General features: G+C 46.9%; 1 protein-coding gene across 1 annotated transcript in view; it reads right to left on the reverse strand.

Annotated features, from left to right (window-relative positions):
- The window catches only part of LOC143768075 (uncharacterized), a 51,737-nt gene extending 37,560 nt beyond the window's left edge, over positions 1–14,177 (reverse strand). The window contains exons 1-5 of the mRNA XM_077256757.1: positions 13,729–14,177; positions 13,420–13,599; positions 13,215–13,335; positions 13,034–13,131; positions 12,745–12,835 (exon numbers count right to left, since the gene is read on the reverse strand). Of these exons, the coding sequence (XP_077112872.1) occupies positions 12,745–12,835; positions 13,034–13,131; positions 13,215–13,335; positions 13,420–13,599; positions 13,729–13,806 (568 nt within the window). The 5' untranslated portion in view covers positions 13,807–14,177. The remainder of the gene's footprint in view (positions 1–12,744; positions 12,836–13,033; positions 13,132–13,214; positions 13,336–13,419; positions 13,600–13,728) is intronic.
- Between the last annotated feature and the right edge of the window lie 1,223 nt (positions 14,178–15,400).

Raw genomic sequence — 15,400 nt, forward strand, 5'->3', positions numbered from 1 at the left:
AAGACCTCTCTTGCCTCCAGAGAATAGACCCCAAAAGTTGGATACAAGCCCCCCACAAACAATAACGGTGAGGTAAGAGGAAATGACAAACACAGAGATGAACTAGGTTTAGCAAAGAGAGGCCCACTTGCTAATAGCAGAATGTAGTAAGATAACTTATATGGTCAACAAAAACCCTATCAAAAATCCACACTGGAAATTCAAGAACCCCCAAACCGTCTAACGGCCCGGGGGGAGAACTCCAGCCTCCCTAGAGCTTCCAGCAAGGTTAGGATACAGATTATGTACAAGCTGGACAAAAATGCAAACAAAAACAAATAGCAAAAAGCAAGAAAGCAGACTTAGCTTAATCTAGCAGGAACCAGGATCAGTAGACAAGAGCACAACAGATTAGCTCTGATTACAACGTTGCCAGGCATTGAACTGAAGGTCCAGGGAGCTTATATAGCAACACCCCTGACCTAACGACCCAGGTGAGGATACAAGGGATGGCAGACATTCCCAGAGTCAAATCACTAGTAGCCACTAGAGGGAGCCAAAAAGGTAAATTCACAACACCCAGCCCTCCCATGTTATAGACAGTCAAACCTCCCAATTGCTACACCCAGAAACCCCTCTAACCTTATTAATATTCCATGCATGCCTTCTGTCTCTTTCAATTGTGCCCTTTGGAATTCTCACTCTGTGTGTAATAAACTCTCTTTCATTCATGACTTTTTCATTTCTAACTCTCTTAATCTCCTGGCTCTTACTGAAACCTGGATCCAGCAGTCAGACACCATCGCTGCTGCCGCTCTTTCATATGGTGGACTACACTTTTCTCATACTCCAAGATCAGACAACAGAGCAGGTGGAGGCGTTGGTCTGCTCCTTTCACCCAAATTTACCTTCCAAGTTATCCCCCAAGTACCCTCACTTGTATTCCCTTCCTTTGAGGTCCATGCTGTCAGATTCTACGTCCCCTTCTCCATGCGAGTGGCGGTGGTGTATCATCCTCCCGGCCCCTCTCATCAGGTCCTGGATCACTTTGCCACCTGGCTTCCACACTTTCTCTCCTGTGACACCCCCACCTTTATCATGGGTGATTTCAACATCCCCATTGCTTCTCCCCTCTCCCCATCTGCTTTTCACCTTTTATCTCTAACCTCCTCTTTCGGCCTCTCGCAGCGCAGCATACTCTCTCCAACGCATGAAGATGGAAACTCCCTTGACTTGGTCTTCTCCCGGCTTTGCTCAGTGGACGATTTCACAAACTCCCCTCTCTGACCACAACCTTCTTTCATTCTCTATCAAGAACTGCCATCCCGCTCAGGTCACCCCCACTTTCCACACTTATAGAAACATACAGGCCATTAATACCCAGAAACTTATGAAGAACTTGCAGTCCTCATTGGCCCCAATCTCCTCCATCTCATGTGCTGATTCTGCTCTGAAGCATTACAATGAAACCCTGCAAAGAGTCCTGGATGAAGCTGCACCTCCTATACATAGAACAACTCAGCACAGACGGCGACAACCGTGGCACACGCTACAAACACGTTTCCTGCAGCGGTGCTCCAGGTGCGCCGAACGTCTGTGGAGAAAATCTAATCTACCCGAAGATTTCATCCATGATAAGTTCATGCTAAAAACATACAACTCTGCCCTTCACCTCTCCAAACAAACCTATTTCAACACCCTCATCACCGCACTGTCAAATAACCCTAAATGTCTCTTTGACACTTTCCAGTCCCTACTCAACCCAAGAGAGCAGGCCCCAACCACGGATCTCCATGCTGACGATCTGGCCAATTACTTCAAAGAAAAAATTGACCACATTCGACAGGAAATCATCTCCCAATCTCTTCATACCAGGCACTGTCCTCCCTCCCCCACTGCACCTAGTTCACTCTCTGACTCTGAACCAGTTACAGAAGAAGAAGTAATCAGGCTCCTTGCATCTTCTCGCCTGACTACTTGCACCAGTGACCCCATTCCGTCACACCTCCTCCAGTCCCTTTCCCCGGCTGTCACCTCTCACCTAACAAAAATATTCAACCTTTCTCTCACTTCCGGTATTTTTCCCTCCTCATTTAAGCATGCCATCATACATCCATTACCTAAAAAACCCTCCCTCGACCAAAACTGTGCCGCTAATTATAGACCTGTCTCTAACCTTCCCTTCATCTCCAAACTCCTTGAATGCCTGGTCCACTTCCGTCTTACCCGCTATATCTCAGATAATGCTCTTCTCGACCCTCTTCAATCTGGCTTCCGCTCTTTACGCTCTACTGAAACTGCCATCACTAAAGTCTCTAATGACCTACTAACAGCTAAATCTAATGGACATTACTCCATGCTAATTCTCTTGGATCTCTCCGTAGCATTCGATACTGTGGATCATCAGCTCCTCCTCCCTATGCTCTGCTCCATCGGCCTCAAAGACACCGTTCTCTCCTGGTTCTCCTATCTCTCTGACCAATCCTTCAATGTATGTTTTGCTGGTTCCTCCTCTTCTCACCTTCCCCTTACTGTTGGGGTTCCTCAAGGTTCAGTTCTAGGCCCTCTCCTCTTCTCTTTGTATACTGCCCCTATTGGACAAACAATGAGTAGATTTGGTTTCCAGTACCATATCTATGCTGACGACACCCAATTATACACCTCTTCTCCTGTCATCACGCCGACCTTTTTAGAAAACACCAGTGATTGTCTTACCGCTGTCTCTAACATCATGTCCTCCCTCTATCTGTAACTGAACCTGTCAAAAACTGAACTCCTCGTATTCTCTCCCTCTACTAACCTACCTTTGCCTGACATTGCCATCTCTGTGTGCAGTTCCACCATTTCTCCAAAGCAACATGCCCGCTGCCTTGGGGTCATCCTTGATTCCGAGCTTTCATTCACCCCCACATCCGATCACTGGCTCGCTCTTCTTATCTGCATCTCAAAAACATTTCTAGAATTCGCCCTTTTCTTACTTTCGACTCTGCAAAAACTCTTACTGTTTCACTTATTCATTCTCGTCTGGACTATTGTAACTCTCTACTAATCGGCCTCCCTCTTAGGCCTGTTTCACACGTCAGTGGCTCCGGTACGTGTGGTGACAGTTTTCTCACGTACCGGAGACACTGACTCACGTAGACACATTAAAATCAATGTGTCTCTGCACACGTCAGCGTGTTTTCACGGACCGTGTGTCCGTTAGAAAAACATGGAGACATGTCAGTGTTCGTGGGAGCGCACGGACCCATTAAAGTCAATGGGTCCGTGTAAAACACGTACCGCACACGGATGCTGTCCGTGTGCCATCCGTGTGCGAGACAGCGCTACAGTAAGCTTGTGGTGCTGAAGCTGCCATTCATTTCTTCTCTCCAGCAGCGTTCGCTGGAGAGAAGGAATGAAAAATCATTGTTTTTTAATTTTTTTGCGGTTCAAATAAAGTACCCTGTAACCAACCCCCTCCCACCCCCCGTGCGCCCGCCCGCTGGAAATAAAATACTCACCCAGCTCCCTCGATGCTTCCTCTCAGCGCCGCAGCTCATCCTGTATGAGCGGTCATGTGGTGCCGCTCATTACAGTGATGAATATGTGGCTCCACCTCCCATAGGGTTGGAGCCGCATATTCATCACTAATGAGCGGCACCACGTCCTGTATGAGCGGTCACAAGCTGTGGCGCTGAGAGGACGCATCGAGGGAGCTGGGTGAGTATTTTATTTCCAGCAGGTGGGCGCACAGGGGGTGGGTTACAGGGTACTTTATTTCAACCGCAAAAAAAATAAAAAAACAATGATTTTTCATTCCTTCTCTCCAGCGAACGTTGCTGGAGAGAAGAAATGAATGGCGGCTTCAGCACCCAAAGCTGAGGACAGCGCTTACTGTGGCGCTGTCTCCTGCACGGTCCTTGTGGTACCCAGTTGGCACACGGGCGGCACACGACTGCCGCACGTGTGCCACACTGATGTGCCACGTGAGCTCACTGACACAGATAACTCCGGGAACCGATTTTTCCGGTACCGGAATTATCTGGACTTGTGAGACTGGCCTTACCAAACTCTCCCCGCACCAATCTGTCCTGAATGCTGCAGCCAGGATCATATTCCTCACCAACCGTTACACCGATGCCTCTACCTTGTGCCAGTCATTACACTGGCTACCCATCCACTCCAGAATCCAGTACAAAACTACTACCCTCATCCACAAAGCACTCCATGGCTCAGCACCACCCTACATCTCCTCTCTGGTCTCAGTCTACCACCCTACCCGTGCCCTCCGCTCCACTAATGACCTCAGGTTAGCATCCTCAATCAGAACCTCCCACTCCCAAGACTTAACACGTGCTGCGCCGATTCTTTGGAATGCACTATACAGGTTAATATGATTAATCCCCACAGTTTTAAGCGTGCCCTAAAAACTCATTTGTTCAGATAGGTTAATGCATTGAGGCGGTAGGCCAAACTATCCCTGTGTGACCTAATAAAAAATATATATATCTCAGAATCAGGTTCCTCGCATCATGTTCTCATACACTTTATGCAGTTAATAGCCTCTGTGTCTGTACCGCTACATACTTAGGCAGTTAACTGGTTCATGCAGCTTTACATGAACACCCGAGCCTTACACTATGGCTGGTGTTGTGAATGAGACTTTTTGGCTCCCTCTTGTGGTCACTAGTGATATGACTCTGGGATTGTCTTTTTTCAGTTTGGCACTCACCTGGGCCGTTAGTCTAGGGGTGTTGCTATATTAACTTCCTGGATCCTTAGTCCAGTGCCTGGCATCGCTGTAATCAGATCCTTCTGTTTGCTCCTGTCTCTGGTCCTGGTTCGTGCAAAATTAAGCTAAGTCCTGCTTCTTTGTTTTTTGGGTTATTTGCTTTGCTCCTATTTTTGTCCAGCTTGTACTAATGTGATTTCTGACCTTGCTGGAAGCTCTAGGGGGCTGGTGTTCTCCCCCCGGCCGTTAGACGGTTCGGGGGTTCTTGAATATCCAGCGTGGATATTTTAATAGGGTTTTTGCTGACCATATAAGTCATCTTACTATATTCTGCTATTAGCTAGTGGGCCTCTCTTTGCTAAATACCTAGCTCATTCTTATGTTTGTCTTTTCCTCTTACCTCACCGTTATTATTTGTTGGGGGCTTGTATCCAATTTTTGGGGTCTTTTCTCTGGAGGCAAGAAAGGTCTTTCTTTTCCCTTCTAGGGTTAGTTAGTTCTCCGGCTGGCGCGAGACGTCTAGAACCAACTTAGGCACGTTCCCCGGCTACTGTTAATTGTGGTGCTAGGATTAGATATATGGTCAGCCCAGTTGCCACTGCCCTATGAGCTGGTTTTTGTGTTTGCAGACTTGGTATTAAATTCTGAGACCCTCTGCCATTGGGGTCATAACAGTATGCCAGGCCAACATTGAATGTTTAATGCATTGCAGAAGTGGGATAATAAGAAAGGAAATTCTGAGTTTTTTTTTTTTTTTACTCTCTTCCTCCCCTTTACCTCTGAGTGGCTTGAGCTTGCTGCAGACATGAATGTCCAGACCTTGATTACAAGTGTAAACCAGCTTGCTGCTCGTGTGCAAGGCATACAAGATTTTGTTACCAGGAGTCCTATGTCTGAACCTAAAATACCTATTCCTGAACTGTTTTCTGGAGACCGATTTAAGTTTAGGAATTTCAGGAATAATTGTAAATTGTTTCTATCTTTGAGACCCCGTTCATCTGGAGACCCAGCTCAGCAAGTTAAAATTGTTATCTCTTTTTTACGGGGCGACCCTCAGGATTGGGCTTTTTCGCTAGCGCCAGGAGATCCGGCATTGGCAAATATCGATGCGTTTTTTCTGGCGCTCGGACTGCTTTACGAGGAACCCAATCTTGAGGTTCAGGCAGAAAAAGCCTTGCTGGCTATTTCTCAGGGCCAGGATGAAGCTGAAGTGTATTGCCAAAAATTTCGGAAATGGTCCGTGCTTACTCAGTGGAATGAGTGTGCTCTGGCCGCAAATTTCAGAAATGGCCTTTCTGAAGCCATTAAGAATGTGATGGTGGGTTTCCCCATTCCTACAAGTCTGAATGATTCCATGGCGCTGGCTATTCAAATTGACCGGTGTTTGCGGGAGCGCAAAACCGCTAATCCTCTGGTGGTGTTGTCTGAACAAGCACCTGATTTGATGCAATGTGATAGAATTCAGACCAGAAATGAGCGGAAAAATCATAGACGTCAGAATGGGTTGTGTTTTTATTGTGGTGATTCTACACATGTTATATCAGCATGCTCTAAACGCCTAACAAGGGTTGTTAGTCCTGTCGCCATTGGTAATTTGCAACCTAAATTTATTTTGTCTGTGACTTTAATTTGCTCATTGTCCTCTTACCCTGTTATGGCGATTGTGGATTCAGGTGCTGCCCTGAGTCTTATGGATCTGTCATTCGCCAAGCGCTGTGGTTTTGTTCTTGAGCCGTTGGTAAATCCTATCCCTCTGAGGGGTATTGATGCTACACCATTGGCGGAAAATAAACCGCAGTTTTGGACACAGGTTACCATGTGCATGACTCCTGAGCATCGGGAGGTGATTCGTTTTCTTGTACTACATAAAATGCATGATTTAGTCATTTTGGATTTGCCATGGTTACAAACTCATAATCCAGTCTTGGATTGGAAGGCAATGTCTGTGTTAAGTTGGGGCTGTCAGGGTATTCATGGTGATTCCCCGCCGGTGTCTATTGCTTCCTCTACTCCTTCGGAAGTTCCTGAGTATTTGTCTGATTATCAGGATGTGTTCAGCGAGTCCAGGTCCAGTGCTTTGCCTCCTCATAGGGACTGTGACTGTGCCATAGATTTGATTCCAGGTAGCAAATTTCCTAAGAGAAGACTATTTAATCTGTCTGTACCTGAGCATACCGCAATGCGTTCGTATATCAAGGAATCTCTGGAGAAGGGGCATATCCGTCCATCCTCTTCCCCTCTTGGTGCGGGATTTTTTTTTTGTGGCCAAGAAGGACGGATCTTTGAGACCTTGTATTGACTATCGGCCTTTGAATAAAATCACTGTGAAATTTCAGTATCCTTTGCCTCTGTTGTCGGACCTGTTTGCCCGAATTAAAGGTGCCAAGTGGTTCACCAAGATAGATCTTCGTGGTGCGTACAACCTTGTGCGCACTAAGCGAGGAGATGAATGGAAAACCGCGTTTAATACGCCCGAAGGTCATTTTGAGTACTTGGTGATGCCTTTTGGGCTCTCTAATGCTCCTTCAGTGTTTCAGTCCTTTATGCACGATATTTTCCGGAAGTATCTGGATAAATTTATGATCGTTTATCTGGATGATATTCTGGTTTTTTCTGATGACTGGGACTCGCATGTAGAGCAGGTCAGGATGGTGTTTCAGGTTTTGCGTGAGAATGCTTTGTTTGTTAAGGGCTCAAAGTGTCTCTTTGGAGTACAGAAGGTTCCCTTTTTGGGGTTTATTTTTTCCCCTTCTGCGGTGGAGATGGACCCAGTCAAGGTCCGAGCTATTCATGATTGGACTCAGCCCACGTCAGTTAAGAGTCTTCAGAAGTTCTTGGGTTTTGCTAACTTCTACCGCCGTTTTATTGCTAATTTTTCTAGCATTGTTAAACCTTTGACGGATATGACCAAGAAAGGTTCTGATGTTGCTAACTGGGCTCCTGCAGCCGTGGAGGCTTTCCAGGAGTTGAAGCGCCGGTTTACTTCGGCGCCAGTTTTGTGCCAGCCTGATGTCTCACTTCCCTTTCAGGTTGAAGTGGATGCTTCTGAGATTGGGGCAGGGGCCGTTTTGTCGCAGAGAGGCCCTGGTTGCTCTGCTATGAGACCTTGTGCCTTTTTCTCTAGGAAGTTTTCGCCTGCTGAGCGGAATTATGATGTTGGCAATCGGGAGTTGTTGGCCATGAAGTGGGCATTTGAGGAGTGGCGTCATTGGCTCGAGGGTGCTAAGCATCGTGTGGTGGTCTTGACTGATCACAAAAATCTGATGTATCTCGAGTCTGCTAAACGCCTGAATCCTAGACAGGCCCGCTGGTCATTGTTTTTCTCCCGTTTTGACTTTGTGGTCTCGTATTTACCAGGTTCAAAGAATGTGAAGGCTGATGCTCTTTCAAGGAGCTTTGTGCCTGACTCTCCGGGAGTCGCAGAACCAGTTGGTATTCTTAAAGAGGGAGTTATCTTGTCAGCCATTTCTCCGGATTTGCGACGTGTGTTGCAGAGATTTCAGGCTGGTAGACCTGACTCTTGTCCACCTGACAGACTGTTTGTTCTTGATAAGTGGACCAGCAGAGTCATTTCCGAGGTTCATTCCTCGGTGTTGGCAGGGCATCCGGGAATTTTTGGCACCAGAGATCTGGTGGCTAGGTCCTTTTGGTGGCCTTCCTTGTCACGGGATGTGCGGTCGTTTGTGCAGTCCTGTGGGACTTGTGCTCGAGCTAAGCCTTGCTGTTCTCGTGCCAGCGGGTTGCTCTTGCCCTTGCCTGTCCCGAAGAGGCCTTGGACACACATTTCCATGGATTTCATTTCGGATCTCCCGGTGTCTCAGGGCATGTCTGTCATCTGGGTGGTATGTGATCGCTTTTCTAAGATGGTCCATTTGGTGCCTTTGCCTAAGCTGCCTTCCTCTTCCGATCTGGTTCCTGTGTTCTTTCAGAATGTGGTTCGTTTGCACGGCATTCCTGAGAATATTGTGTCTGACAGAGGATCCCAGTTTGTTTCCAGGTTCTGGCGATCCTTTTGTGCTAGGATGGGCATTGATCTGTCGTTTTCGTCTGCCTTTCATCCTCAGACTAATGGACAAACGGAGCGAACTAATCAGACTCTGGAGGCTTATTTGAGGTGTTTTGTTTCTGCGGATCAGGATGATTGGGTGACCTTCTTGCCGTTGGCTGAGTTTGCCCTTAATAATCGGGCTAGTTCCGCTACATTGGTTTCGCCATTTTTCTGCAACTCTGGTTTCCATCCTCGTTTTTCCTCGGGACATGTGGAGCCTTCTGACTGTCCTGGGGTAGATTCTGTGGTGGATAGGTTGCAGCAGATCTGGAATCATGTGGTGGACAACTTAAAGTTGTCACAGGAGAAGGCTCAGCGTTTTGCCAACCGCTGCCGCGGTGTGCGTCCCCGACTTCGTGTTGGGGATTTGGTATGGCTGTCTTCTCGATTTGTTCCTATGAAGGTCTCCTCTCCTAAATTTAAGCCTCGCTTCATCGGTCCTTACAAGATATTGGAAATCCTTAATCCTGTGTCCTTTCGCTTGGATCTTCCGGTGTCGTTTGCCATCCACAACGTGTTCCATAGGTCTTTGTTGCGGCGTTACATTGTGCCTGTGGTTCCTTCTGTTGAGCCTCCTGCTCCGGTGTTGGTTGAGGGCGAGTTGGAGTACGTGGTGGAGAAGATCTTGGATTCTCGTCTCTCCAGGCGGAGGCTTCAGTATCTGGTCAAGTGGAAGGGCTATGGTCAGGAGGATAATTCCTGGGTGGTTGCCTCTGATGTGCATGCGGCCGATTTAGTTTGTGCCTTTCACTCTGCTCATCCTGATCGCCCTGGTGGTCTTGGTGAGGGTTCGGTGACCCCTCCTTAAGGGGGGGTACTGTTGTGAATTAGAATTTTTGGCTCCCTCTTGTGGTCACTAGTGATATGACTCTGGGATTGTCTTTTTTCAGTTTGGCACTCACCTGGGCCGTTAGTCTAGGGGTGTTGCTATATTAACTTCCTGGATCCTTAGTCCAGTGCCTGGCATCGTTGTAATCAGATCCTTCTGTTTGCTCCTGTCTCTGGTCCTGCTTCTTTGTTTTTTGGGTTATTTGCTTTGCTCCTATTTTTGTCCAGCTTGTACTAATGTGATTTCTGACCTTGCTGGAAGCTCTAGGGGGCTGGTGTTCTCCCCCCGGCCGTTAGACGGTTCGGGGGTTCTTGAATATCCAGCGTGGATATTTTAATAGGGTTTTTGCTGACCATATAAGTCATCTTACTATATTCTGCTATTAGCTAGTGGGCCTCTCTTTGCTAAATACCTAGCTCATTCTTATGTTTGTCTTTTCCTCTTACCTCACCGTTATTATTTGTTGGGGGCTTGTATCCAACTTTTGGGGTCTTTTCTCTGGAGGAAAGAAAGGTCTTTCTTTTCCCTTCTAGGGTTAGTTAGTTCTCCGGCTGGCGCGAGACGTCTAGAACCAACTTAGGCACGTTCCCCGGCTACTGTTAATTGTGGTGCTAGGATTAGATATATGGTCAGCCCAGTTACCACTGCCCTATGAGCTGGTTTTTGTGTTTGCAGACTTGGTATTAAATTCTGAGACCCTCTGCCATTGGGGTCATAACAGGCTGGTCCGAATAACTAAAGCAATTGTTACCATCCACCTCTCATGTCTCCCCTTTTCCTCATAGTTTGTAAGCTTGCGAGCAGGGCCCTCATTCCTCCTGGTATCTATTTTGAACTGTGATTTCTGTTATGCTGTAATGTCTATTGTCTGTACAAGTCCCCTCTGTAATTTGTAAAGCGCTGCGGAATATGTTGGCGATATATAAATAAAAAATTATTATTATTATCAGGGGGGGGGGGGGGGGCACATAGCTGAGGGGCAGAGATCACCATCAGAAAAGTACAGAGCTGCAGACACAGATCACTCTGAACTCTGTAGCAGCAGCTCCTCTTCCGGAACAGGGGGACGGGAGTGCATTGGGCACTAACCCCGCCCACCCCAATGACATCATTCATATGCAGGCAGCGTTCTGTAATGGACGCTGAATACTGTGCACTTGAGGGTTAAGGGGCCGGCAACTGGCAGGATATGGCTGCCGCCCGAGCCTTGTTGACTCCGGGGACCTGCCTGCGGGCCGCACGAGGTTCCCCACCCCTGCCCTAATCACTGCCTACAGACTGTATTCAGCCACTCTCCCTGCTCCTGCAACTCTCCCTTCCTCCCTAGGCTAAAAGCAGATTGCATCTGATACAAAGATGCACAAGATTAGAAGGGCTGTTAGTATGATGGTTCAGCTTCAGCACCAGTATCTACACTACAGGACTTTGAGATGTTGTACTGCGCACACACACGCCTGGACAAGCACTCTCTCCCTCCAATAACAACTGTCACAGAGCTCTGCAATGGTGTCACTGTGCCGAGCCTGACGCCGCCTACCATTTTAAAACCCCCTGATGATGTCACAAAGCCAGTAATAAGAGTAATGCCACTACCAAGATGGCTACAGCATTACAGCGACCAGCAGGCAATCCCCGCATGCTTTTTGGCTGTGTAACAGGCGCCATACATGCGGGGGGGGGGTTCAATTTTGAAATCGAGCACCGGATAATGCTCACCGAGTAACGAGCACATCCGAGCACCCAGATAATCAAGTGATATCCGAGTATCACTGAGCACATTCGCTCATCCCTAATCGGGATTCTAGGAAGCCAACAGCATCATTACCCTCCGCTTTCTCTTACAGGCCCATCATAACATTTTTTTCAAGTGATTTTCTAACTTGTCAGCACATTCTACGTGCACTGTTAGTTGGATTTTACAGATCTGGACAGGTAAAGATCAAAATCTTCTAATGGGTCGTCCGCCAGGGCCTGGGGTACTCAGTACCAGGTCCGGTCTTAAAGGGGATGTCACGGTGGCTGCGACCCGGTTCGTGCCCTGGGTGCCCAATTAAAGGGGAACGGACTTTAAAGGGGTTTTTGAATAAAGTTTGTCTGGACGTCACCTGTGGTGTTCGGTCAGTGGGGTCCGACGCCGCTTAAAGGGGTCCTCTGTGCTGATGGTATGGCAGCTAGATGGTGATGCTTCCCACAGGTGAAGCGGGGTCCCCAGGGCTCCCAAGGTATATGGCAAAAATGGGGGGTTGCCGATAAATAGAGGACAGAGGGTTGCAGTCTTTACCTGGTTTACTGAGATGATATTCAGCCTCAGTCCAGGGTACCGGCAACAGGTACAGAAGGAGTCCAGGCAGCCTGGAAACAAGTGGAAGTCCCCTTGGCAGGTCAGGTTGGGAGCCTTCCACTTTGTACTCACTATTAGTCCCTTGCTACCTGAAGTGTACTCACAAGGTCCTTGTTCTTACCTGTCCTGGTACAGTGCCTTTATGGAAGGCAGCTTGAGCCGTTCCTTCTTGGGTTTCTGCACGGTGACTCCAGGCTCCAGAATGCTGCTGTACCACAGGTGTGGTGTGGGCAACTCACGTATAGTCCTATGCCCTCCGGTTTTGCCATGTGGCTTGCAGCTCCCCACAGCCTCGGGCTCCCGGTACCTGGTTTCTGCACTCAGGCTTAAGGAGACCCACTCGCAGCCTCCTCTAGCCCTTGATCTCTCCTCTGCTCCTTTCCCCTTCAGTGTCTGCTCCAGACTAAACTGACTCCTCCAGACCAGTATCTTTATTCAGGGAAGCTGCACTGAAACCGGGTTTAGAGCTCCCCCCTCCTGGCCTGGATTCAGAAGGTGTTGTGTGCGTGGTTTACCTGCCAAAGAAATTCTTCTTGTTTCCAGGCATAGCACTACCCTCCCTGAGAGGAAGGCAGCACTACTGTGGTACCCGAACTCCTGGGGTGCCACACTAATCCCAGGGGGTAGGTGGATCCTCCAGGTTGTAAGTTCAATAGAAAAGGGCTTTCACAAAATCATTTGAACATTTTCAGATGGAGGAGAATGTTCTATTCTAAAGGCAAAATGGTGATCACACGATTGTGATACGGCCGAACTACACGACTGATAAAGTAGCCACAGCCGGTGACTGAAAAGAATCTGTGACTTCTCTGTATTTAGAGGTCACTACTCACCTGGGTAGTCATATGTAGGAATCTCCTCTTTACACCGCTCATCACCCCTCACATATGTCTCTGTAGTATTAATATGGGTCAGATCTTTACCCTGAAACAAATGTTGTAAATGTCACAGACAGATGGAGAAGTCACATCTATGATCAGCTCTAATCCTGCCATCTCCACTGTTCTCATTACACAAGTATAAAACATATAATACTGGTGGATAAAACAAGACTGAGCACAAGACCTTCACAGCCGTCTACACATCATAGGAGAGATCTCATGACACCTTCTCTCCATCTACCTGATGATCTTGAGGAACATCGGGATCTTCTTGTTTACAGTCCTCTGGAAGAAGAGGACGGGGACATCTCTCTGGTGTTGTCCTCTTACTGGATAGATCTGGAGGAAACACATACAGGGACTGAATTCATTCTTTACATACAGATAATTATAGGCCGTGTGTATTTAGTCCTGTCTATTACCTGATGTGAGGGGCTGGGGAACCTCCATCATGACGTCCTTGTACAGATCTTTGTGTCCTTCTAAATACTCCCACTCATCCATGGAGAAATAGATGGAGACATCCTGACACCTTATAGGAACCTGACACATACAATGATACCGTCATCCCCCCCGATCCCTTCATAGCATTACTGTATAATGTCCCAGCATTCCCAGCAGTGTCACCTCTCCAGTCAGCAACTCAACCATCTTGTAGGTGAGTTCTAGGATCTTCTGGTCATTGATGTTCTCATTTATCAGGGGGTGAGGTGGAGGCCTTGTGATTGGGCTCAGGGGTCTTCCCCATCCCTCAGACACAGGGCCCTGACAGCGCTCACTAGAGGTCTTCTTCACTACTGTGTAATCCTAGTTATGGAGAGACACATTAATAAATCTCATTACAGACATTTCCAGAGTCCTCACCTCTCCAGTTCTGCCCATCTGTTATTCCCAAAGATAAGAATGATGTAATGTGACGTCATCAGAATCTCTCACCTCTCCAGTAAGCCGGAAGAGGATCTCTAGGGTGAGGTGTAACATCCTTTCTGCCATCTTGTCCCTGTCCATATCCATCCTTGAGGATTAATTCAGAAAAATTCTCTTAATATATAAGATGTCCACTGAGAAGATCTGACACTGTAGGGAAATGAACAGGAAGAAAATGAGCCAATGTAACATCATAAAGAATGACAACAAGGGGAAGCATACCAGGAGAAAGAATATGTAGATATTGTATTCTCTAGTCCTGTACAGACCGGAACACAAGTTGAATTGCTGACCACGACATCTCTTCCATGCTCCCAATCACTAGCTAAGTTGGCCACTGCTTAGGCAACTTATTGGCTGTAGGAATCATATGTTTTTTGGGACTGAAACCATCATTGATTGTGGATACTTCACACTAGACCTTGGAAATCAAGGTCCCAGAGTCTGGAGGAAGAGTGGAGGTCTAGAGTGAAGCTTCCACAATCAGTGATGGTTTGGGGAGCCATGTCATCTGCTGGTGTAGGTCCACTGTGGTTTATCAAGACCAAAGTCAGTGCAGCAATCTACCAAGAAATTTTAGAGCACTTCATGCTTCCCTCTGCCGACAAGCTTTTTGGAGATGGAAATTTCAGGGTATGTGCACACGTTGCAGATTTGCCTGCGGATTTTTCTGCACTGAATCTGCATCTATTGGCAGAAAACGCAGGTGCATTTTTGATGTGTTTTTTTATGTGTTTTTTGATGCTTATTTGAAAGCTAAATAAAGATGTATTATTGAACAACAAAAAAATATTTGTGATGTAATTTCTTGTCCAACCTCCTCTTTTACATTTGTCCAACCCACACTCCATTAGAGATAGATAGATAGATAGATAGATAGGAATGAGATGAAGGAATGAGATAGATATAGCTATCTCATTCCTTCTATCTATCCCATATCTATCCATCTATCTATCCCGTTCCTTGTATCTATCCCAGATCTATAGATAGAAGGAATGAGATAGATATATAGATAGATCTATATATAGATAGATCTATAGATATATGAATAGATAGATCTATGTATCTATCTATAGATATATGTATGGATAGATATATCTATGGATAGATGTAGATCGATATATGGATAGTTAGGCTACTTTCACACATCAGTTTTTGTTTTTTTGTTTTTCAGGCAGGCAGGATCCGGCGAATTTTTGAAAAAACGGACCCGTTGCAAATAGTGAAAAACTACTAATCCTATATAGTAGTGAAAGTTAAAAAAAAAAGCCAGAAAAAAGTATTTTAATATTCTTAATTTCACCATACTTATCATATTCGATCGCCTGCAAAAAATTAAAAATAATAAACCAACCGTATAATCCCTGTCCGACGCAGTCCAATTAATAACGAGTGTCCCACGACGATCTCCCCTATAGAACAGTGATGTCACCGCTCTATAGGCCTCCAGTGATACACTGACAGGAGACAATGGCTCCTGCAGTGCATCACTGAAGAGGTTACCTGAGTTCATTGGTCTCACTTTATGGCAAAGCTGAGTGGGAATTTTCCCACACAGCAGTGCCACAAGTGAGAGTAGGGGGGGGCAGTCCGATCCGATGGGCGTTGAGGTCCGGTCCGGGGCCTCCCATCTTCTTACAATCACATCCTCTTCTTGTCTTCATGCTGCAGCTGCAGGCAA

The sequence above is a fragment of the Ranitomeya variabilis genome, chromosome 4 (assembly GCF_051348905.1).
Source record: "Ranitomeya variabilis isolate aRanVar5 chromosome 4, aRanVar5.hap1, whole genome shotgun sequence".
NCBI lineage: Eukaryota > Metazoa > Chordata > Amphibia > Anura > Dendrobatidae > Ranitomeya > Ranitomeya variabilis.